Source organism: Salminus brasiliensis, chromosome 6, assembly GCF_030463535.1.
Source record: "Salminus brasiliensis chromosome 6, fSalBra1.hap2, whole genome shotgun sequence".
Taxonomy (NCBI): Eukaryota; Metazoa; Chordata; class Actinopteri; order Characiformes; family Bryconidae; genus Salminus; species Salminus brasiliensis.
In genome coordinates this window covers 43845976-43871811 of record NC_132883.1, presented here as the reverse complement: position 1 = coordinate 43871811, position 25836 = coordinate 43845976, and the positions used below count along the sequence as shown (strand labels likewise).

Genomic DNA, 25836 nt, shown 5'->3' with positions numbered 1-25836 from the left:
TGATATTTGTTGGTGTGTCGTTAAACCGCAGTAAAATTACAATCCAGTCGCTTATTTTAATAATGTTTGTTCACAGCGGCCGGCGGTTGCCTAGCAACATAACATATAAAATGTGTTTCATGAGCAGCACAGTGGTACAGATAACACAGATTAATACAGAATTCAGATGTAATTACTTTGTGTGTGTGTGTGTGTGTGTGTGTGTGTGTGTGTGTGTGTGTGTGTGTGTGTTTTAGGTGGTGGTTAATGGGGTGGCTGCTGCCCCAGGAGATCAGGACACCGAGGACACTGAGCTCATGGCCATCTACACTAAAGACCGGCAGGCCACGGATAAGGTGAGCCTTTTCAGTTGCGCTAAATGGACAAAAGTATTAGGACACCTGCTCATTCATCGTTCCTTTTTTGCGAGTTTTTGCTGGGGTAACCACAGCTCCACAATGCTGGGGGGCTTTATACCCCTCTAGCCCAGCATGGTGCCAATAGATTATCATTATTGTGTGATAACAGTTTGGGGCATTTCTATTGGTCCGTTCATCTGGACATTTGGACGCTATTTAAGGAACAGCTGTCAGATTCACATCATGAGGAAAACATACAGATACAGGGTTTTGCAGGACAGGGGCTGTATATGGGTTCTGATTGGCTGCTGGTCCTCAGTGTTGCGTCTGATTCTCTCTCTTGCTCTTTGTGTCTCGGCCTCTTTTCTAATGGGTGTAAACGTGACTGGATGTTCTCACCCCCCCTTTAATCCTTCCTCTCATCTCTGAATACCAGCCACTTCCCACTCACTGTGACTCTGCAGTTTTACAGAGCGAGCGAGAGCGAGAGAGGGGATTGAGGTTAATGGGTCGTGTGAGCATGGCAGCATTTGAGGAAGCCTCTCTTTTTCTCTCTCCATTTTCTCTTTTTTTCTCTCTTTAGATTTTTCTGCATCGCTCTCTAATATTTAGTCTTTTTCTGTCTCTCTATCTCTTCTGATCTTCTGAGAGTATTTGGATAGCAGTTTAAATCTGCAGCTACTGGAGATGTTTTTTTCTGCATGATTAAATATCTTTATTATTGTGTAAATATTTATTTATTTTCAATTATTATTTAAAAAAATGTGTTTAAATGTGCGCTATGCTGCTATTATAACGCCATTGGCTGCTCTACTTCATTATTTTTTTTATTGTTCGTTCATATGTATATAATTGTATTTTATTATAACTTTTTTTTTTATCCCTCTAACAAATTTTCTCTGTTCGTTTTCAGTTTATGTTAATACCCTTTAGCTTCTCTGTAATTCGTAATGGTTTGAGTGATTTGGGATTTCTATTAAAGCCATTAAAAATTCAGACAAAAAGTAATACCACAGCAAATGAGTTACAGCTATTCAACGGGAACGGCAGCACCAGGCTCTGTTAAGTGGAGGTTGACTGCTAATGCTATTTATTAATTAATTAATTTTTATCTATTTTATTTATTTTTCCTTTGTTTTGTTCATTTTTCATTTATGTAAATTCCCACATGCTTCTCTGTAATCCATCAGAATTGAAGTGATTTCTATTAATATGAAAAGTTTATTGTTAATCAAAATGTTTGTATGTTGGTTTGCAAGAAAACTAAAAACCCACAAATGTAAATTCCCTGTTGCATAACAACTGGAGTGATGCGGGATTTCTATTAAAGCTGTTAAAGGTTTGTTGTCAGTGCCGAATCTCAAAAGCCCAGGATATGGTATTGGGGCCAGCCCTAGTAAAGTCGCACTCTCACCCGCAGCAAACTGAGCGACTGTCTACCAGCTGGACCCAGCGGTTCTTTTTTAGGGCTCGGTATTGGCAAGAACCTGGCGATACGATGCGTATGATGGTACACCGATTACAATTTAATATGTAGATTCCTCCGCCAAAAAGTAGTCCCACAGCATAGAAGCTGCAGCTATTCAATGGTAACAATCCCAGAAGACCCGGACCGGCTGAGTGTTGAGCCCCGTAATCAGTCTAAAATGACTGCTGAGACTGTGAAGCTCACCTACCTGTCCGAGCATCCAGTTCAGCCAGAGCCCTTATGAACGAGGAGAGTGGCCAAAAATGTGGAAAAATGAGTGGAAGGAACGCTCGACATGGCATCTGCCCTTCAGGAAAAACAGCCAATCAGCTCGCTGGCTACACCACAGGGTTGATGTGTCAATGGGAAAGCCCTCCCACCTCCCAATGGAGGCTGTTGAAAGCACAAGCATAGTTGCTAGCTGCTGTGGGGTTGGTGGATGGTCGCTGTGGTATCCCAGGTGAATGCTAGGGTGTTGCTTCGGTATACCCCATGGTTGCAATGAGGAGCACAGCCCTGTGTGTGTGTGTGTGTGTGTGTGTGTCACCAGGTTTCTGTGGTAAAAAGGTACAAAAAGCAGCTACCAAAAACATCTGTGACCTATATAAAACACCACAGTGTCTATCTAACTGTGTGTGTGTGTGTGTGTGTGTGTTCTCCCCTCTCCAGTGTTCCCTGTCGGACACAGTGGACAGTACTGAGAGCGCAGATGCCCGGAGAATGGATATGATCTACACCATAGAAGACACTCCGCCCTGGTATCTGTGTGTCTTCCTGGGTTTACAGGTACACGCACACACACACACACACACACACACACACACACACACACACACACATGCGCACGCAACAGCCCCAGACTAACACAGCCGTTCTGCAGACAGATCACGGCCTCAGTGCAGAACGCTGTGTCTGTAAATAAACACTTATCTGTGAGAGATGGCCTTAACGCTGCCAGAACGTCTCACACACACACACACACACACACACACACACACACACACACACAGTATTGTACTGTACATGCTCAGCAGGTGGGGTCATACCTATGTGTATGTAAATCAGATGAGCTCCTTTTAAAGTAATATGCATGAGCATGTACCTGTATATGTGCCTACACACACACACACACACACACACACACACACACACACACACACACAGTACCAGTCAAAAGTTTGGACACACCTGGTGTGCTGATCATCCCAGTGCTACAGGGACCGTATTTGTGTGTTCAAAAGAGAGGACACTGGGGACGTCCACCATAATTAGGATGCTGTGGCCGGGGGGGTTAATGTACGTTGTAGGCTGTAGCTGCATGGTTTGAAAGATATTTCAACACACACACACACAGCCGCACACACACAGCCACAGGCCTACAACTTTGGCCTACTTGAACCACCCCATTAATTTTTATTTATTGGTTTGTTTGTTTTTTAAACAAAGACATGGCCACGCAAGAATCAGATATTTTAGGACTGCCTAAAATAATAATAATAATAATAATAATAATAGTAATAATATTGCATGTGCATGTGTGTGCATGCTTTGGGCTTGACTGGATATAACCCCTATCTACTGTCTCTGTTCTGCCATTATTTTAAGCACACTTCTTTTTAGGGTAAGGGTTGCCATATATACAGTACAGTACAGATCGCACACCTTGATGGGGGGGGTATAAACACCCACTGCATGGCAGACTATTCTGCTGAAGGTCTTGTTTAAACCTACAACAATAGGTTCATATGTGAACCTTTATTTACAGTTTTGTCGAAATACAAGAAGCGGTAAACGCTCAGAGGAAAATTAGTCAGTTAGATTAATCGACTAATCGGCAAAGTAATCGATAGATTAATCAACAGAAAAATAGTTGTTAGTGACAGCTTAAAATGTTTTGAGGATGATCAGCACACATTTAACCAGGTGGGTTGAATTTTTTGATGGGTTCACGCATATATGTGTGTATGTATATATATATATGTGTATGTGTGTGTGTGTGTGTGTGTAAATATGATACATATGGGACATATTACATGTGGGTGCACACATGGGATGCAGCTGTGGGAACTTTTCTCCCTGTTTCTGTCAGCACTACCTGACCTGCTTCAGCGGGACGATCGCTGTGCCCTTTCTGTTGGCCGAGGCCATGTGTGTGGGATTCGACCAGTGGGCAACGAGCCAGCTTATCGGCACCATCTTCTTCTGCGTCGGCATCACCACCCTGCTGCAGACCACCATTGGCTGTCGGTGAGTTTGTGTGTGTGTGTGTGTGTGTGTGTGTGTCTGTGTTTGGGGGGGGTGTATATAAACCATATCTACGGACTCTGTGGTTGTGTGTGTGTGTGTGGGGGGGTGTATATAAACCATATCTACGGACTCTGTGGTTGTGTGTACGTGTGTGAAAGTCTGTTGGTACGTGCCTGGTTCTGTGTAGGCATGAGTAGGAGTAAGTGTGTGTGTTTGTGTTTGTGTGTGTGTGTGTGTGTGTGTGTGTGTGTGTGTGTGTGTGTGTGTGTGTGTGTGTGTGTGTGTGTGTCGCTCGCTCTCTCGCTCGCTCTCTCTCGCTCTCTCTCTCGCTCTCTCTCTCGCTCTCTCTCTCGCTCTCTCTCTCGCTCTCTGTGTGTGTGTGTGTGTGTGTGTGTGTGTGTGTGTGTGTGTGTGTGTGTGTGTGTGTGTGTGTGTGTGTGTGGAGGCCTCCTGCCTTTTCCAGTGCAAAAATTCAAGGTTAGCCGTGTGCTGCATCAGCGCTGATCTTCAGTTACTGTTCCTTTATGTTTTTAGAGCCCAGCCTTTATGTCATGTGAATTCTATAGTTTTATCTATCAGTCATCTGGAAAAATCAAAGCTTGAGGAGAACCCAGTCAGCACCTCTGCTTTCATGTTTAAGCTCTCGCGCTCTCGCTCCCTCTCTCGTGCGTAGTGTTTGCAGAGATCTGGTCCTTCTCCTTTTTTATCTTCTGTATTTTCGCTTCCTTTTTTCCCCCCTTACACATTATCCTCAATCTGTCAGTCATTGCTGAGGTTATTTCATTCTTTCCCTCTCTTTCTCTCTCTCTTCTCAGTGCATCTCTCTCGCCCTCTCTCCCTCTCTCTCTCTTTTCTTTCTGTCTCAGGAGAATCTCTGGTATTTTCAGTATTCAGTGACCCTTTCAGTGTTTCCTAATGGCAACCAGCCATGCATTCACAACCGCTCAGCTGTATTTTATTTGGGGGAACTCTCAAACCTTCCAATCTGCTCTCGGTCACAAGATTTACAGACAGGTGGTGTTGGTGAGGTGTTCGGCCACCATAAGCAACTCTCCTGGAGGGATGGAGCCCATTTCTTCCAGAAGATCTTCCTTGGGGGGGGGGGTCTGGTGACCTGAGTACCCTTGTAAGGTAGCTCATGTTTATACCATGTTCATACTCCTTCAACCATTCAGTGACCCCTCCAAACCCCAAAGCAAACAAGATGCCCCCGGACCTCCTCACTGCAAGGGTCAAGCATTCAGGCCTGTACTGTTCCATTTGTTCACATTGCACATGCACTCGCCCACTTGTGGAGAATCATCTGGCCTCATCTGGCCAGATCATGGTTGCTGACTTGCTGACTGGTCAGCGCAGTCACATGAGGAACAGCTGATCTGCTTTTCCTCACATGTCGCACTAAAGCTGAATAAGCTGATTTTGATGAGAAGCCATTGTTTTACAGGACATATGGCGGATTGATGATGTAAAATCAGACCTCGCTGGTCTCACTGGGGATGGATTTGAATGACTAGTGTAAGCAGAATCCGGTCTGTAGTCGATTCAGATTCTATTCGGAGGCAAAAGCATGCTAATGCCAGTTGTAAACCCGGAAGTGCCCTTTGTTACTGATAAGATTTTCCCATGTCGTTAGTGAACAGTTGGCTTAGGTTGCTCAACAACAGAGCGACCAAAGACTGTTCAATGAACAGCATGGAGTCTTTACTGACTTTGGTACTCTATATAACGCATCCTAATGAGGGAGTATCCATATCAGTTACAGCCTTTGTCGTTTCGATTCTGATGATTTGAATCATTTGCTGAATGAATCAGAACTGAATCAGAAATGTGTTTTTTTTTTTTTTTGTTTGTTTTTTGTATCTTGTAGTTTTTCCAGGCATCTCTGATAAGCTGGTTGCTTTTGGCTCCATTCTCTTTTTCTACGACCCTGAAATGAAGGCTGTCTGTCTCTCGTGTGTGTGTGTGTGTGTGTGTGTGTGTGTGTGTGTGTGTGTGTGTGTTTGAACAACCCTTGCACTGTATCACTGACATGAACCACATTTGTGCACACACCGTAGGCGTAGGTCATTGCTACTTTATAACAGAAGAGCAGAAAAAGACAAAGCAAGACTGTGTTCTCAGAGCTGTGGGGTGTCTGTGTGTGTGTGTGTGTGTGTGGCGCAAGCCGAGGGCCGAGCGCTGTGAGCTCTCTGAAATTGGGTTAGATCAGGTTTAGCATGAAGCTTATCTAACCACACTCACATCTTTAGCCCCTTTTAACCCTTACACGTCTGCAGTCATTACCGTCAACACCCCTGAGTGATTCGCTGCTTCACCACTGAGTGATCCACTTAGATCAAGCTTAGGTTAGCATGGCTGGAGCAGTTCTAATAACATGTACCCTGATAATCCAGACAAAAAGGCTCAGACCATTTTAATTCAATGAAAAAAAAAAAAGACCAAAAAATCTAGCTTGCTGTATTTTACATCTGTTATTGTTGCCGAATTGAGGTGAATCATGGTGAACCTTGATTCAGGGAATCATTTTTGAAAGAAATTATTACTAATAATTTGGAGAAAATAAGAGTCTAATGCTCTTTTAATTAACTGTAAAAGAAAATCGAGCCTGCTGTATTTGTTATTGTTACTGAATCAAGTGTTATGATGAACCTTGATTCACAGAATCATTTCTTCAAGGAATTACTTTGAAGAAGCTGCGAGTGAGTTCAGTGACTTAGACTGGAGTGGAGTGAGGGTGAAGCCTCAAGAGCATTTTAAGAGCCCTGTCGCCTGAAAGAGAGGGTAGCTGTAAAAAAAAAAAAAAAAAAAAAAGCCTCTACTGAAGGAAATGGGGGAAAAAACGATTAAGTGATTCATTTGGATGATAGTGAATCACTTTTAGGTTGAATTAGTTATAATAATATATGCACTCATAATTTAGATAAAACAAAATGTACTTTTGTTGTTGTTATTGAGTGAACTTTGAGTCATGGTAAAAGTTGATTCACTGAATCATTTTGTAAAGAATCATAATGAATCGTAATTCTTTGTGTAGATCACTTAAATGGGTTTGATCATTGTTTTGTGGGTATTAAATTAAATCAAATCTTTACTTAGCCATGTCCAGCCTGCCCTCAAGAACCAATTGTCTGATGTCAGAACCACTCACATGATCTCCACTTATGTCACACACACACACACACACACACACACACACACACACACACAGGCTTGTAGAAAGGTACACACACCGTCTCCAGGAAGATGTGACTCAGCATGCTGGAGAAAAGAGGAAATGATGAGTGAAAGTCAGAGAGAGAGCGAGAGAGAGCGAGAGAGAGCGAGAGAGAGCGAGATGAACAGAGAGATGGTTAGTTAGCCTGAGTGTGATTGGATGACTCGGAGAGGTGAGTGCACTCAAGGCCTCTGTTCTGGGAAAGTTTTGTGTGTTTGTGTGTGTGTGTGTGTGTGTGTGTGTGTGTGTGTGTGTGTGTGTGTGTGTGTGTGTGTGTGTGTGTGTGTCCACACAGCTGGGTTACCCAGTTTCACCTCAGTTTCAACATTCAAAGCTGTCCCCAGGTGCTCCACTGACCATACAGGAGCACCGTGTAGTTCTGCAGTTGTCCATCTGCCTCCTTTCACCCTATTTGTTCTTCAGTGGTCAGGACCCCACAGGACTGACCACCACAGAGCAGACTGTAGTATTTGGGTGGTGGGTCGTTCTCAGCACTGTAGTGACATTGACTGACATGGTGGTGGAGGAGAGTGTGTTAGTAGTGTTAGGCTGGTGGTGTGGGTGGACCAGGCTGTCCACTCACTGTCCACTCTCTATTAGACACTCCTACCAAGCTGGTCCACCTTGTAGATGAAGGTGAAGTCAGAGACAGAAGCTCTCTGATCACATCAGTGTCCACAGCTTCCCTCCAAACACTAAGACCTTCCAGACCTTCATCAGTTGCACTTCTGTTACATGGAGACACCTAGTGGTCGGTAATGATACTGCAGCTCAGTGTTTGTGTTTGCTTGTTCTTGGGACTGATGATAACGAGGTGTGTTTGCTTGTCCATGAGGATGTATGTGTTGTCGCTCTTGGTGTCCTTGTGCTTCTAGATTAACGTGTGTGTGTTGTCTTTGTAGACTCCCGCTGTTCCAGGCCAGTGCGTTTGCGTTTCTTGCACCGGCCAGAGCCATCCTTTCCCTGGAGAAATGGAAGTGTAATGCCACAGGTGACAGTTTTTTGGGTTTCTCTGATGCTCTACAGGCCATGGAATTACGTAATAATAATTTCACTGTAAATAATTTCATATTGTAATGCAGTTTTTTTATTAGTCATAAATGTATTAAATTACATATAATGTAATATCAAATCAAGTTTATTGTCATCACAATTACATTAACGGTCAAGACCCTGTATTACATTATTAGGTTTTAATATTATGGTCATGATTTTTTATTATTATTATTAAAATACATAACATTTCTGGGTTTAAAATATTACTATACAATTTATAATACTATAATATTTATAATAAGATTTTTAAACACTGTTCCTTTAAAAATATATATTACAAATATTACAGTTAAAACAGAGTTTGAATAGTTTTCATGTAGGGTTATGAATATGTGTGTTTATTTATGTGCCCCTGTGTTTTTATATCTGCAGCTGTTCCACTTGTGAACAGCACTGAGCTCCTGCACACAGAGCACATCTGGTACCCCAGGATACGAGAGGTGAGTCCCACTAACTTTACCTTTACACTGTGTGTGTGTGTGTGTGTGTGTGTGTGTGTGTGTGTGTGTGTGTGTGTGTGTGTGTGTGTGCACAATATTAAGTGCAGTTTATTGGCAGTTAATAGGTTTTATTACATTTTTGACTGTGTACATTATTTTAGAACATTTCTGGGTTTGTATTATAATTATATGAAATTATTACAATATTAAAATGCAGGAAATCGGTAGCCCATGGTCCCTATAAGTCAGGATCCTGGTGATGTATTATTCTGTTTGTTTGTTTGTTTGTTTGTTTGTTTTGATGAGTGTATGTGTGTTTCTCAGGCCTTGTGCTCCACTCTTTTCATAAAACCCCTGTGAAATCAGTGTGATCAGTGTTTTATAAGTAGTTGTGCAACTGGATTTGGTAACCATGTTTGTGTCCCCCTGAGAAGCGCTGGCCGTCCCGTGGGCGAATCTGAGCGATCCAGATTAGATTGAATTAGAGAGAGGGAGAGAGAGTGTGTATAATCAATGAGGCTCAGTTATCAGCCTGTGTCTCTCTCAGCCTTCAGTCCCATATCTCTCTCGCTCTCACTCTCTCGCTCTCTCTCTCACAAATGGAGTTTACACCTTGCTTACTGTCCGGGCAATTTTTCTGTTTCTCCTACCCACCCCCCCTCCCTCTCTTCTCTCTCTGTAGATTCAGGGGGCTATCATAGTGTCCTCTCTGGTAGAGGTGTGTATAGGGGCCCTGGGTCTGCCGGGGGTGTTGCTGAAGTACATTGGACCCCTTACCATAACCCCCACTGTAGCCCTCATCGGCCTCTCTGGCTTCCAGGCAGCAGGGGAGAGGGCGGGAAAACACTGGGGCATTGCGATGCTGTGAGTAAAAGGGCTAATTTCCTTTCTTAGTCCATAATGAGAACCCATAAGACAACCTCTCTCTCTCACACACACTCACACACACACACACAAACACACACACATATCAAAAATGAAGTGATTTCAATGCTGCTTCTTAAAGTGACCGGTAGCCAAATCCTCGGGTCAGTCAGACTGGATCATAAACGCACTGTAAATGGATCCACGAGGCGCTTTCATCTTAATACTGTTGTATTAATTGATGGGTATATCATACCTGAATGTGACTGTGTGAATCTGAATTGGCTGCTACATTTAAGGTAATTTATGGGCTTAGGAGCCCGATCCATTAAAAATGCCTGGATTTGACCAAGATCCAGAGTCCCTGGGACATCCCTACATGAATCGATGAAAACACAGAATCTATAAAATAAATAAATAAATGAATAAATGACTTGTTTTGATGACCTAGTCTTTCAACCTGGAAAGGCTAGCTGGGAAAGTAGCTTTGAATGACACCCAATGTGTTTCTCACCTTCTGTCATGTCTCCAGGACCATCTTTCTGGTGCTGCTGTTTTCTCAGTACGCTCGTAACGTACAGCTGCCGTTCCCCATCTACAAAGCCAAGAAAGGCTGGACATCCTACCGCCTCCAGCTTTTCAAGATGTTTCCTGTGAGTTTGTCTGCCATCCATACTTTCTCTCCACACACACACACACACACACACACACACACAGACACTAAGCATGCTTTTTCTCTCCGTGGCTCTGACCGTGTAAACTGGAGCTCCTGAGAGCAACACAAGCAACATAAATCTGAGGTCACTTCCTCCTCTTCCTGCATTTATAAATGAAACACTGGATCTCAGAGGTTTCTGATCCAGACGAGCGTCTTCCCCCTCCATGAAACATGATGTAAATCGGCCTTGTTACTCATTACTGGTACAGATGTAACTATAGATAGGAGAGAGTAAGCTTCAGTGGTAACATGACTGGGCAAAGATGAGGTGAGATGAGGAGATGTGGTTCTGGCAGTATGAGTGGTCAGAATGGCTTTATAGATCTGTATAGATCTGTAGATCAGACATTACAACTAAACACATAATGCTTTATATTTGAAATTAGAATTTCTACTAGAACAAAATTCGTGATAGAGCTTTTGAATTTGAGTGTTACTACTACAAATTGAATTGCTAACCCAGAACTAGGCATTTTAGGCTAAAGCAGTTTGCTGGGATTACATCGTTTGTACCTCGTGAACAAGCCCCTTTCCTTCTGACACAAAAATCAGAGTCCGAAATACTTTATTAATCCCAGGAGGGAAATCACAGTTGTTACAGTTGCAACCGTTCATGTAAGAATAAACACTCTCCGAAATAAACACTATAAATAAACACACTACGAAATGGACTCTAATAAACACTATGAAATGGACTCTTTATGAATAAACTCTCTACGAATAAACACTGTACTAAATAAACTCAATAAATTCAGGGCAAGGAGAGAAATTTAGAAAAACTTTTTAAAAGTCTGTGTGTGTGTGTAAAATTATTAATAATAATAATTAATAATTAATTAAAAATCTCTCTCGTAAAGCATATTGGTAATGACTGTGATAAATTATTGCCCACCTTAAAATGAATTACAGTTCTAGTATTATTACACATTACAGTTTAACAGTAGAATGTAGGTATAGGTACAGCTGAGCCATAGCGCCGCACACTGAGGGAGGAGTTATAGAGTATAATGGCTACAGGTAGGAATGACCTCCTGTGGCGCTCTGTGGTGCAGTTCGGTGGAATGAGTCTTGTGCTGAATGTGCTCCTGTGCCTCATCACCGTGTTGTAGAGAGGGTGCGATCAGTTTGTTGAGTCTGTTGGTGTCAGCCTGGCAGATATTGAAGGACCTCGGGCGCCTCAGAAAATAGAGAAGACTTTGGGCCTTCCTGTAGATGGCGCCGTGTTCTTAGCCCAGTCTAGTTTATTGTCAGTGTCGTATTAATATATGAAGAACTGGTCAAGTGTAAAGGGTTACGGTCACCTCTTACCGCACCATGAGTGTGTGTGTTTGTGTGTTTGTGTGTTTGTGTGTGTGTGTGTGTGTGTGTGTGTGTGTGTGTTCTCTAAGAGGATTATGATGATTGTTAACAGTCTGGTGGCACTATTTGGCGGTCGGCGGTGTGTTTGATGAGGCTTTGGCATCTGTGCCAGGGAGCTCGAGCCGATGGGCTCATTAATGAACTCAGCATGCCAGACTGTGCCAGGCTGGGAGATTTCCCGCCGGCCCGTGCTGTTTAACCCGGGTGTAGACGGATGAGGGTGGGTGACGTGAGCGCTCAGAAGATGCTGATTCATTCAGGCCTGGTGGGTTATGCTGCTCCCAGCCGGGCATTGTGGGAAACGTGTCTGGCTTTGTTGGGCCACACCCAGCACATGCTTTACTGAACCTGGAGTTTAATGTGCTCCCTCCCTCTCCCTCTCTCTCCCTCCCTTCTTCCCTCCCTCTCGCACTCTCCCTCTCTCCCTCTCCCTCTCTCCCTCCCTCTCTCACTCTCCCTCCCTTCTTCCCTCCCTCTCTCACTCTCCCTCCCTCTCTCTCTACCACTCTCACTCTCCCTCTCTCTCTCTCCCTCTCTCACTCTCTCCCTCTCTCTCTCTCCCTCTCTCCCTCTCTCACTCTCTCCCTCTCTCTCTCTCTCTCTCTCTCTCTCTCTCTCTCTCTCTCTCTCGCTCTCTCTCTCACTCTCTCTCTCTCTCTCTCTGTAGATCATCATGGCCATTCTTGTCTCTTGGTTCTTGTGCTTTATCTTCACGGTGACGGACGTGTTCCCTCCTGAGAGAGACAAGTATGGCTTCTACGCTCGGACAGACGCCCGGCAGGGCATCCTGGCAGCTGCCCCCTGGTTTAAAGTACCCTACCCTTGTGAGTGTGTGTGTGTGTGTGGGTGTGTGTTTTAAATTTGTGTATGTGTTTTCTAAACAAGCCTCTACCCATTTGGAGACGAGCTGGACGGAGCATATAGACCAATCAGCTTTATGTAGCCTACTGGCTAACAAATCAGATATACAGATTTACATTCAATTCTGAGCCAACTTTTTGAGGACGAACAGCACCCCCTTGTGGTTGAATCTTCAGCCTGCTAAACATGAGCGAGCGAGTGATGATACCATTATAGCATCAGTCGGTAGAACATCATATTGTACCGAAGTTCTGGTGCTGTGTTTTCCATAATGGTACATTTCAGGTCAGAATCATCCGAAACCCAACATTTAACGTACATTTTAGGGGTTAGAGGATTGTAGCTCTTTATTTTTAATATTTTTTTACACTAGTTCAAATATCTGCATATCGGCATATCTGGAAATGCCACTATATCAGTTTAATGTAAACATTGTATAAATCAGCAGTGCAGAGAAATATAACCTATTTGAATGAAGTTACCTCATATATTTAAATCACATCACAAATTGTTTGTGTGTATTTTACACAATGCATCTGTACAAACTGAACAGAGGATCAGGTTAAATAGTACAAGCTGCACAACAAGAGGTCTTGCTGTATTCAATATTTGAAGTATTTTGCAGGAATTAGAAATTGCACAGGACTGGCATATTAAATTATTTTAATATTTCTGAATATTTTTAGATTTCCATTTTTAACGTTTTGACATTTATAATACAGACTACAAGAATAATCTTCTAGACCTTCTAAAATGCACTAGTGGTGCTAAATGAAGATCTTCTCCACTGTGTCCAGCTAAATGTGACTGACTCCTCTCCGTAATGAAACCCGCAGTTCTTCAGTTCTTTAAGTGCTGACTGACTTCGCCTTCTGTTTAAATGTCATTATTGTGATAATCAGGCTTTTCCATCACAATAACATCAGTAATATTGCCCACCTCTAAGCAGCAGTGTGTTTTACTGTGTCTGCATCCTCTGTTATAGTTCAGTGGGGGTTCCCGACAGTAAGCGCTGCAGGGGTGATCGGGATGATGAGTGCGGTGGTCTCCAGCATCATTGAGTCCATCGGAGATTATTACGCTTGTGCACGCTTGTCCGCAGCCCCCCCGCCTCCTGTACACGCTATTAACAGGTACACACACACACACACACACACACACGTCTTCAGACAGTGTTATTACAGAATCATATACCAGTGTAGATTTAAACTATACACCCAAAACATACATAAAGTAATTAAAGTATTATTTAATTCATATTTAAAAAAATTATATTAAAATAAATGAGGTTTTATATAGTCATTATTTTTACATTTATATATTTAAAAGTTTGATCACTGCTTTTAAAATTTAATGTTAATTAATGTTAATTTCTAACTAAAATGTCTAAAATAATTTCTTGATTATAGTTGAACAGCATTCTTTATGTTCATTCTGGATATTAATGTTACTATAATGTTGCATACTTATTTTATTAGAGCGTCATTCTTTATATTAATTCTATTTGAGCCTCGTTCTCAATATTCAATATTTGGTTCTAGACACATAGATATTTTAGCTTTCTAGTGTCAAGACTAACAATTACTATTTTATTATTATTTTATTTTTTTTTGTCATTAAATTAGATTCAAATTGGAAACACTGATTAGAAAACAAAGCGTATTTATTTATGTATTTTTATTTAATTTTCTCCTCAGGGGGATTTTTGTTGAAGGTCTGTCCTGTGTGCTGGATGGTTTGTTCGGCACAGGGAATGGTTCCACGTCTTCCAGTCCCAACATTGGTGTGCTGGGTATCACCAAGGTAAACAAACACTGGATGACAGTTCTCCTTTCTCCCTCTCCACAAGGCCAAACTGCCCCTCTCGCCCGGATCAGCCTTTTTCCTTTTCCTTTACTGTGGCCACTGTGATGCAGGTTGTCTTTAATTTCAGTGTCCTGAAGATAAAAATAAGCAGAGTAAGCCTTTAATTCAGTGAACCTCAGAGCTGCGCTCTCTTAATTTGAAATGAAATGAAAGTAATGACAGCGTTGGTGTAGCACCACCTTGTGTTCAGATCATGCGTTACTCACATACTTCAGGTCCTTCAGTGACTTAGTGTTCATTTCATGTCCACACAGGGACTCCACTTTAGCCTCTCATCTAAGTGCTGTATAGGGAAATCAGCTTTGGCATGAATCTTTTTTTACCCTTCTTTCCTATTGGCTGATTGGTCGGTGTGCTCTGTTGTGATTGGTGCAGGTGGGCAGTAGGCGAGTGATTCAGTACGGGGCGGTGCTGATGCTGCTGCTGGGCACTGTAGGGAAGTTCAGTGCGCTCTTCGCGTCTCTCCCGGACCCCGTGCTGGGGGCGCTGTTCTGCACACTCTTCGGGATGATCACGGCCGTGGGTTTGTCCAACCTGCAGTTTGTGGACCTCAACTCTTCGCGGAACCTCTTCGTCCTCGGGTTCTCCATATTCTTCGGCCTGGTGCTCCCCAGCTATCTCCGAGGAAACCCGCTTGTCACTGGTGGGTGCACGTATACAATCGGGCACGCTGCACACCCGGTCACTTAACCATCAGACTATCCTTTTAAGTTTTCAAATGAAAATATCTAAATGTTGTTTTTGATTGGTAGTGATGTCACAACCGTGAGCATATTTACATAACTCCGTCCATTCAGCCGACAACGCTTGACATTTAACCCGCCTGTTCATGCTGATGGGAGATATACCTAAGAAAAGCTCTTTGGCTTCGTCTCGTTCCATTGCAGGGATCGTGGAGATTGATCAGGTGCTGAACGTCCTGCTGACCACCGCCATGTTCGTGGGCGGTTCCGTGGCATTTATTCTGGACAACACTATTCCTGGTGAGGGCATGTAGGAGTACATCATTTGCCCAACATTAATATCCAGTATGAAGCTCTAATAACATTAATATCCAGTATGAAGCTCTAATAACATTAATATCCAGTATGAAGCTCTAATAACATTAATATTCAGTATGAAGCTCTAATAACATTTAATATCCAGTATGAAGCTCTAATAACATTAATATTCAGTATGAAGCTTTAATAACATTTAATATCCAGTATGAAGCTCTAATAACATTAATATCCAGTATGAAGCTCTAATAACATTAATATTCAGTATGAAGCTTTAATAACATTTAATATCCAGTATGAAGCTCTAATAACATTAATATCCAGTATGAAGCTCTAATATCATTAATATCCAGTATGAAGTTCTAATAACATTAATATTCAGTATGAAGCTCTTGTGATATTAATATCCAGTATGAAGCTCTAATGACATTCATATCCAGTATGAAGCTCCAGAAGCATTAATATCCAGTATGAAGTGCTGATCACATTAATATTTAATTGGTTTTATTAGAACTTTATTCTGTAATAACACGTGAGTGTGTGTGCGTGTGTGTGCGTGTGTAGGGACGGCAGAGGAGAGGGGCATCCGTAAGCTGAAGCGTGGGACTGGTCCCAGTGCGTCAGAGCTAGAAGGGATGCGCTCCTATGACCTCCCGTTTGGCATGGACTTCCTCCGCCGCCACCGCATCTTCCAGCACCTCCCGATCAGCCCCACCTTCACCGGCTACCAGTTCAGCCTGCTGGGCAGAACCTGTCGGGGGCGGGGCAGCAGGCGAGAAGAGGGCGGGGCCTCCAAGTTGGAGACGGGGGAGAGCAAAGTGTAGTGCTCTGAGAGCTGGCGGGGTTGGAGCAGTGGCAGTCAAGTCCAGCCCACCCTGGTGACCTCATATACATATTAGGATTTGTGCTCTCCTTGCTGGAACACACCTACACTGCTGTTCAAAAGTTTGGAAACACTTGTTGTGTTAATAATTAGGTATTTTATAAACAAGAACATTTAACATTAGACAAGTATTCAACATTATGAGCGTTCCGGGAACGAGTTATTAAATGAAAATTCAGTAATAATCTAATTGTAATACATTTCATGTATATATTTATGTCTGTTATCAACTGTAATCATCAGCTGCACTGTTTACCATTCTCTGTGTATTATCTAACTGGACGCGTCACTACTGCTTTCAGTGAATCGGCAGATTCAGCAAAGTACAATAGGACTCACACGTATATTAGAATACATACTTTCATATGCATTTCTGACACCAAATAGTGTCATTCCAAACTTTTGAATGGTATCAAGCCTGTCGTGTGTGTGTGTGTGTGTGTGTGTGTGTGTGTGTGTGTGTGTGTGTGTTGGAGCAGGGAGAACATAAAAAAAAAAGTACCCTGCTGGTGGTCTAGAACCAAGATGGGTTTAGAACCAGTGGGTTGACCCGGGAACACAGATCCAGCACAATGCTGCATTCCAAGCACCTGGTGGCGTGCACCTTAGTTAGACAGTGTGTTTTATATATATACACACACACACACACACACACACACACACACACACATATATATATATATATATATATATATATATATATATATATATATATATATATATATATATATATATATACACAGATAAATCTCACAAATCACTTGTGTTGTATGACAAGACACTAAGCTGTCTTTCAAGGCACTTTCCACAAGGTGGCTAATCTTAGGACGTTTCCATGGTAACGGAGATGTGATGACATGACTTTGCGCTGGCACAAGTGACTAGTGGGCAGACCGAGAATTTTGCCAACACTTAAAAAAAAGAAAAAAAGAAAAAAAAAACACCCATCAGAGGTCAGTGTTCCCTTTTAGCCCTGCACTGCTCGATATGCACAAGGGATCATGGGAAATGGAGTTTCGATAAGCGGGATTAGTTGTATTGCTTAGGCTTTAAGTGACGCAGACTGATTGTTTATGCATATACAAACACCATGGCCGTTGTCCCTTGTTTAACATGCGCACAGAAACAGAACACACACACACACGTAATGCATGCTAATGTTCAATATCCCACAATGCAAGTGGCTTTGGATGGGAAGGTTTACTTACCGCAGGATGATTGTGATTCGTATCGTGCGTTTTTTTTTTTGTGTGGTGCTTCTTACGTTTTTGCACCAATGCAAGATGTGCACATTTAACCAGGTCGGACTGACCCCACCCCTCCCCATCCAACCCCTACCCCCCCTCCCCATCCACCTGGTGCATCTTGAGCCTACTAACCCTCAAAAAGGAATAAACGCAAGGCTGTACAGACGGTGGCGGACAGCAAGCCTTGGCCATATCCATTGTCCACCTCCCACTTTGAGTCCTTATTTTGAGTTAAGGTCCCTTTGCCTTAAGTCCTCTGCGTGTGACTCGGGTGTTCTGTCTCCAGCACCTTAAACAGGCCTCGCCACACATTACAGCCAGTCAGCTGGCCCAGTTTCCGTTCGGACACACCGTAGTTTACATAGTTCAGAAAACGTGATTAGTGGTGGTGTAACGATTCACAGGATTCAGCTTTATTCACGTAGTCTTACGTGATGCGTTAAAGGGCCCATATCCTACGTTCCTCGTTCTCTAGGTCCACTAGCCTGTATCCAATCTCTGTTCATTATTATTAAGGCCACCAGCTTTTCTGTGCTACTGTGCCTTTAAAACTGGAATATGTAAATATCTCTGTTTTGATTGGTCGCCCTATATGTTGTAGCTCTGCAACAGACTGACTATATGTCCAAATGTTTGTGGACACCGCTTCTAATGAGTACATTCAGCTACTTAAAGCGGACACTGATGTGCAAATGCACACACATGGCTTGTCCAGTCCCTGTAGAGAAGTACTGCCAATAGAATAGGACTCTCTGGAGCAGATAAACGATAAACATGAGCCTATTGGCACCATGCTGCCTAATGCCAGGCGTGGGCTAGAGGGGTATAAAACCCCCCAGCAGCTGTGCTTACTGTGCTCTCTGGAATTATGGTTGGTTCTCCATCCAGTACTAGGGATACTATGGAGATCATTGATGCTGAATGCAATCAAATCCTCACAGAATCTCCTCCTAAAAGCTGGTAGAAAGCCCTGGACAGTAGAGACAGTAACTCCATTAGAAGCAGGATCAGCTCTTTATTAACCTTGATTTCAGAAGAAGTGATGAATAAGCAGGTGTCCAAATACTTTTTTTGGTTTTAGTGTATATAAATGTAAATAGGCCATCCCAAACACAGAATCCAGAACAGGCTTTTGTTTTTCTACAGCATAGTTCCCATATATGGACTTTTGGACTAATGAACTATGGATTTTTTTTGGGGATATGAGCTCTTTGATGTTCAGCTTTCAGGTTATTGGCATATTTTACATTACAGTAGTACAGTATTTGAAACCAAAACTGGGTGTTAGTGTCCCGACCTAACGCTTTAGCCACCAGCTAATATGGTAGCCTCAAGCGAACACACTAGCAGTGAGCTAACATGCTAAAAGACTCAATACAATATGATGATCTGTATTCTTACACTTCTACTAATTCCTCCTGGCTGTTTTTGCTCTTTACACGTATCTTTTCTGTGTTTATTATTTTCCTTTTTCTTTTTTTCTTTTTTTTTGTATATTTTTAATTTTATTAAATTATTTTACAGTCCCATCATCACTTGGGTGGAAATCCCAGACAGTAGGGGTGTATATTAGATCGTGATTCTTTAGCATTGAGAATTATTTATCCAAACACACTGAGTACATCAGCACAGCTGGAGTACAGACTTCAACACTACACCCAGCTGTTCCGCAGGGGGTAAAGGTGACTCAGTGTGAAAGCTGACTAAAAACATAAAAAGCCGTAAATCGGAGCGTAATTTATTAAACGTTAATTATAATTCAATGTAATTGTTGTTTGTTCTAACATTCCAAAATTGGTGCGACGAAATGTAATATGCAGGTGGAGGAGTCCGGGCGTTTTCTGTCCGAGCGCCCCCTGCTGGTCGATTACAGTACTGTTACAGTAGACGTGGTCAGTGAGTGGGTTGTGGAAGAAGGGAGAAAGGGCAAGGGCGGTCAGGAAGCCTCTCGGGATGGTTAACTGGACAGAACGGAGAAAGGATTGGTGCTTTTGGCTCCGTCTTGCGGACGTCCCTGATCTGGTCTGATTTTGTGTTTTATACGAGTTAAATATCGTCGCTGTCGTGCAAAAAAAAAAAAGGCGCAAATTTATTTTTTTAATTTATTTTTTAGTTTTTCACTTTTTGACAATGTGAATCTGGCAGTTGTTCTTTACGTGGTATCAGAATTTTATGATGAACAGACCAATAGAAATGCTCAAAAATGTCTTGGAATAAAATCTTTGCATTGATTTCCATTGAAAGTTAAGCAGGTTTTTTCCTCCTGTAAAGCTGCAGTTTCGGAAATACAAGGTTTTTGCATGGCACTGACGATGTATATATGTCATACAATATATGACAGGTGCACGTTTTCTTCACTGTCGTTCAGGTGGATGTAATATGGACTGATTTGAGGTGGTTTGGAGGAGTATTTCTAAGAAGGCAGGGCTGTAACTCTGACAGTGCAGAAACTTCTGTTGTCGCTTTGGTTCGTTATTTTACTGTAAATCTTTTGTTTATGCAGTCAGCTCTTCATCAGTAGCCAGAGGTCGAATTCACAACTGTGTCTGGAAAGAAATTCCTCTTAGGTGGGCTTTTCTTTCATAACATTTTACTTGAGATAATAGAATTTTATATTATTTGAATATAATGTCTTTGAATATAACTAAGAACTTTAAATAGTCTTTAAAAAATTAATTAACTTTACGACGGGTCCCAGACCGTGAGGGGTCAGAAGGCCAACCTCTAAAATGATACGTTTAACAAGTTGAAATAAAAAATAAAAGTCTGATTTAACGCTTAAAAAGTGAAAATTGGTCTGCAGTGGAAACATTTCGGTTAGTTTTTGCAGAAATAAGGAAAATAATGCCTTTCCGACATCACAGTTTTCGACATCACACCACAGTTTTCCAAGTTTCCAAGTGTCTTCCGCTGTCACTTCTAGCTCTTGTTTACTGAAAAGTTTAGAATTTTTTGTTTTTGATTTTTTTTAAATTATTTTTATTCATTATTTTTGTTACATTTTACAGATTTAAAGAATAACGAAAAACTAAAATCTCACGTCGTTTTTGCTTAGATGTAAAATACAGAAGTACTGGCTGCGTTATGAATGTTTACATAAGAAAACAACAAAGCATGCCTTAATTATTCTGCAAAAACAAAAATAATAGTTTTTAAGGACAGTGGGTCTTATTCGCCAACTGTTCTTAAGAAGAAATTTCTTCTTAAAGGCCACTAAAGCTTTCACGATGTAAATCTTTTGCGAGTCCGGCCTCTGGTTTCTCGGTGCTGCTGTTCTAATCATTTTACTAAATAATGAACGTGATTTAAAGGCAAAAATGTCACGAAGCTCTATTTTAAAGACTCACTTTGAACGATAATCAAATTGAACGATAATCATGCTTGCTGACCAGCACCGGCACTTTGAATGCGATCAGACACTCTCGGACCAAAATTTGTGCTCAAACACCACAAGTAACCACTTCTGTCTGTTGTGGAGTGATGAGAGTGAGCGCGGAAGTTGGGCGGCTCCCCTGAGGAAGAGCACTTTTAGTAGTGCTAGCTACTGCAGAGGAGCATGCAGCGCCATCTGGTGGCCAATTTAAGCAAGGGATTCTCTTTTTTTCTTGGAGCTTCGTCCAGGGCAGTGGCAGGCGGCTTCTTCATTCACTACCATTCAATGATTGACAGTGTAATCGGCTAGCGGAAGCGGATTGGGCAGGAAATCTGCAGTGCTGCGTCCAAACGCGGCAAGAGAAATGAAAACCGCATGAGAGACAGACCCGACCTTCTCACCTTTTTTGTTTGTTTGTTTGTTTGTTTGTTTATTTATTTGTGGCTGGTAGTCATGCTTAGTAGTCCGTGTCCGAGCGTTTGCTGTCTCTTATGCCGTCTGGGAGTGGGCTGCAATTGTGGGCGGTGGTTGGTTGGCACTGCTTTACCGGAGCATTTATTCAAGTGAAGATTTACAGCGTAACTGGTGCTCCATCCAAGTCGTCATTCCACCAGTCGTGAAGATCACGCCTTCCTCCAGTTCTCTGAGCGTTTTATACATAAAAATGCACAGTCACACTCAGCCGTTGGGCCTCTGACGCCCCGGAAGGAATGGGTGGGGTAGACACATGTACACAGTACTTGTTAGCTACATTAGCCTTGTAGCTCAGTGCTGTAACCTAAATAAGCAAAGGTAAGACACCAGATAGGTCATGTGACTCAAAATCATGAAAAAAAAAAAAGTCATTATAATAATTAGTCACTGCGGTAAATACGATCATTCATCGGTTAGCAGATTGAGCGAGCGAGTGAGCGAGCGATTGAGTGAGTGTAAGGCCAGTTGTGCTCGCTCAGGCTCAGGCTGCTGATGGCAAGCCCATGCTTCTTTAATGGATTTTCTTACAGTGGTGTTGGATAAAACCAGACGTCACCATGACAACACAAATATTGCCACAGCATCTGTATTACAAACAACCGGGTTCTTTCTTAAATCCAGTGGTTCTTCTATGGCATTTTTAGACTGTGGGCCAAATAGGTTCGGTTCCGGATGTCGGTACCATGCATTGGTTCATTTCCATCGTAAACGTTTAATTATGCAGAACTTCATAAAGAAAAATCTTCGGCCCTGGGGGTCAGGGGTCCGGCTGTGCATGGTGTGAATTCCCGCAGAACTATCGCTTTCTCCAAGTTCGAACCCGAGCCTAGTTTTCCGTCGTCGTAGCGGCTGGTAGTGAGGTGTAGTCGCCAGAGAGACTTGGTGGACCGTTCATGCGTGGGCACTTGCTGTGTGACCATACTGAAGTCCAGCTTGCAGTCCAGTTCATGGCTGAGTTTTGGTGGGACGGGGATGTGTGTTTTTTTTTCTTTTCTTGGGGGGGTGGGGGGGGCACTTTCACAGCACTTGTCATCCTGTTTTAAATGGATAAACCCCTGTGGTCTTCTTTCCCGTGGTGACCGTAGCGATGCTGTTGTTCAAGCACACACTTCGTGTCCAGTGTAAGTTCTCAGTGCACCGAGTGACAAACGTCCACTGTATCTTGACCCCCCTTCCCACAACCCTGACCCTACACCTGCAGTGCTCACTCTGGTGTCCGTGTCCACTCCTGTACTAATCGGACCTGCTCTGGAGTTTGCTGTTAATGTTCTGGGACTGGAACGGGCCTGTGTGTTCAAACCCCCTCATTTCCTTCACCTGTCCGTCATGAGGGTTGTCAGGGTAGCGCTGGTTCGTGTACGCACCAAAACAAACTTTAAAAAAATGAATTGTCACACACGTTTTAGGCTTGTAAGTCAGACGGACCCTCGGTTCGATTTGTGGTGGCCATAACTTTTCTGTAAATTTGAATTTCCCTTATTAATTAAAAGTCCAGGTAAACATCTGGAGCTGGTATTTTCATGTTTTAAAGATCATCTGGATGGGGCGTCTGTCGATTAGGGCTGGGTATCATTCAAATTTTTGTAATCCACAAAATGCTTTTGAGTGTATGGTCCGTGCTTAAAGAGCTCTGATTAACTCACATTTCATTACCAGGAATGTAATCAGTCTTATTTAATTGAACGAAGTGCAGCACATTCTGAGTAAAAATCACGCTACTCAGTATAGGAGAGTATTGGGATAGCGTTTTTAACATTTTTACGCTGTTGGTGCATTTTTGTCTACATGATTAAATATTGTTTAAAAAAAAACCTTTAAATATCGTGATGTAATATATATATTTTTCGTATCGCCCAGCTCTACTCCAACCTGTGCCACACGATTCATCCGTCAGAGCTCTGAATATGAGCGTTTGAGACATGTCCAGTGTATAGATGCTGAGTTACATGGAATTTTCTACGGTGTTACAGTTGCGTGTTACAGTGCCCAGCCCTACTCTTCAGCCGCTCACCCAACCAACCAGCATCTTGGTGTTAAGCTTATCTTAACTGGTGGAGAGAGAGTGTTCAGTGTGATGCTCTCTCGACCATCTAGGAAGCATCATTGTGCTGAGTTGCTTGGAGAAACTCAGAGCCCACTTTTTTTTGAAGGGGGGGGCGACTCAAGTTGAGCTTGGGGTCGAAAGGTGAAGGTGGTGAGGGGTGTTAGCATCAAGGCCACTAAGAGTCCGGTTCAAAGATGCGAAAAATCCCTTCAGTTGTTTTGAGGGGGAACCTCTCTGACGAAGTGTTTGATATCTCTTCAATGTTTCTTCTTGTTTCCTCCTTTTTTTTACACGTTGTTTTGATGTTTTTACAGACAAAGACTTGTTTGTAGGAAAGAGATCATGCATATAAATCTTAAATCATGCTGCGAAGCGCACCATTTTGTTACATTTTTATTTAAGTGATGATAAATGTTTGTTTTGCCTCTTTTTTTTCAGATCGATAGGTTTAGTGGAATAGCTACTTTTGTTAGCTAGAACTTTTTCATAATGTATTTTTCTAACATTGCTTCCTGTTTTCTGTGGATAGAAGTAGAAGCTGAAGAAAAACAAGAAGTGAAATACTTTAAGACAAAATAGAAATCTATAAATATACACTTATATTGAATCGAGTACAGTGTGCTGTTCTCCTGGACCAGGCTTTGTGGAAACTAATTGTAGCAACTGTTTATTCCTTGCTCCTGAAATGATTTAAAAAGATGTTACTGAATGAACCTCGGCCTGTGGCGTTTTTCTTCTTGCACCCGCCGACACGAGCCAAAGCTTTAAGACCACCTGCCTGCACTGTAAAAAGTATAAGACCCTTGAACTTCCATTTGGAGCTGTGGAGGAATCTTCAAGAAAAGGTTTTAAGAAGAAAAAGGTTCCTTGAAGGATCTTCAACGTTTTCAAAGATCTTATACTTTCAACAGTGACTTATGCTGTATGCATACACACTCGCAGGTAAACGCGTGCACAGGTACCTGCTCACATGAGGTAAAAGGAAACGGGACTCATGAGACCAGACCGATGTCCTCGATCACTCCAAGATACAGTGATGCTCAGGTGCCCATTTAAAGGTGGTTTTAACAGTGGGCAGGGGCTACACAGCCTGTCTACCAAACCAGTCAAACCAGTCAAACCAGTCTTGGGGTTTTTAAACCAGTCTTACTCTAAAACAGGGTCAGTCAAACCAGTCTTACTGTAAAACGGGGCCTGACAAACCAGTTTTACTGTAAAACAGGGCCAGTCAAACCAGTCTCACTGTAAAACGGGGCCTGACAAACCAGTCTTACTGTAAAACCTGTGAAACGGGGCCAGTCAATTCAGTCTGACTGTAAAACGGGGCCAGTCAAACCAGTCTTACTGTAAAACTTGCAAAACAGGGCCAGTCAAACCAGTCTTACTGTAAAAAGGGGCCTGACAAATTGGTCTTACTGTAAAGCCTGTAAAACAGGGCCAGTCAAACCAGTCTTACTGTAAAAAGGGGCCTGACAAACTGGTCTTACTGTAAAGCCTGTAAAACAGGGCCAGTCAAACCAGTCTTACTGTAAAAAGGGGCCTGACAAACTGGTCTTACTGTAAAGCCTGTAAAACACGGCCAGTCAAACCAGCCTTACTGTAAAACGGGGCCAGTCAAACCGGCCTTACTGTAAAACGGGCCCTGACAAACCGAACTTACTGTAAAAAGGGACCTGACAAACCAGTCTTGCTGTAAAAAGGGGCCAGTCAAGCCGGTCTTACTGTAAAGTCTGTGAAACAGGTAAACAGGGGCACATGTACCTGTCCACATGCAGTAAAAGGAAACGAGAATCATCGGACCAGACCAACTTCCTCGATCAGTCCAAGATCCAGTGATGTTTAAGTGCCCATTGAAATTGGTTCTAACAGTGGACCGGGGCTACACAGCCCCATTAACAGCAGGGGGCGCTGCACTCTGTTGTGACATGCTCCTCCTCCAACCATCATTAAACATTTTTGTGACTGTGCTGTCCTGATGGACTGATGAGCCGTGGCCCGGCTGGGGTAGTCTTGCAGTGTGTAGCTGTATAATCACAAATAAACAGGAGCTTATTGGCACCGTGCCTAATGCCAGGCGTGGACCAGCGGGTGTAGAAATTAAAATACCTTCATATTTCTCTGATGATTATTTTAACAAACTGTATTACAACTGTCTGGAGATCCGTACATATGGGAACTGCATCAGCTACTCTCCTGTTTTTCACATTAGAGAGCAAACCCCTTCCTCGTCTTTCCTCTTTGTGTGTCTGAGGTCTCTGACCGTGACTGTGTGCTTTAATGAGATTACCCCCACTGCTGCTCCGCCTGCCCCCACTCCTGTCCGGCCACAATGGGCTGCGAGTGAGCAGATGCTGCTGCAGCTCAGTAGGAACTTTTCAGGGCTGAA

General features: G+C 42.7%; 1 protein-coding gene across 4 annotated transcripts in view; it reads left to right on the top strand.

Moving 5' to 3' along the window:
* The window catches only part of slc23a2 (solute carrier family 23 member 2), a 45257-nt gene extending 21094 nt beyond the window's left edge, over positions 1-24163 (top strand). For 3 of the 4 annotated variants that reach the window (XM_072682512.1, XM_072682513.1, XM_072682514.1), the window contains exons 3-15: positions 237-335; positions 2476-2592; positions 3896-4053; positions 8170-8258; positions 8696-8763; positions 9446-9627; positions 10160-10280; positions 12372-12528; positions 13551-13698; positions 14263-14368; positions 14807-15074; positions 15319-15414; positions 15994-24163. In XM_072682512.1, coding sequence (XP_072538613.1) covers positions 237-335; positions 2476-2592; positions 3896-4053; positions 8170-8258; positions 8696-8763; positions 9446-9627; positions 10160-10280; positions 12372-12528; positions 13551-13698; positions 14263-14368; positions 14807-15074; positions 15319-15414; positions 15994-16253 — 1869 coding nt within the window. In that variant the 3' untranslated portion in view covers positions 16254-24163. The remainder of the gene's footprint in view (positions 1-236; positions 336-2475; positions 2593-3895; positions 4054-8169; positions 8259-8695; positions 8764-9445; positions 9628-10159; positions 10281-12371; positions 12529-13550; positions 13699-14262; positions 14369-14806; positions 15075-15318; positions 15415-15993) is intronic. The other variant, XR_011979839.1, reaches the window with a different exon arrangement.
* The last annotated feature ends 1673 nt before the right edge of the window (positions 24164-25836 follow it).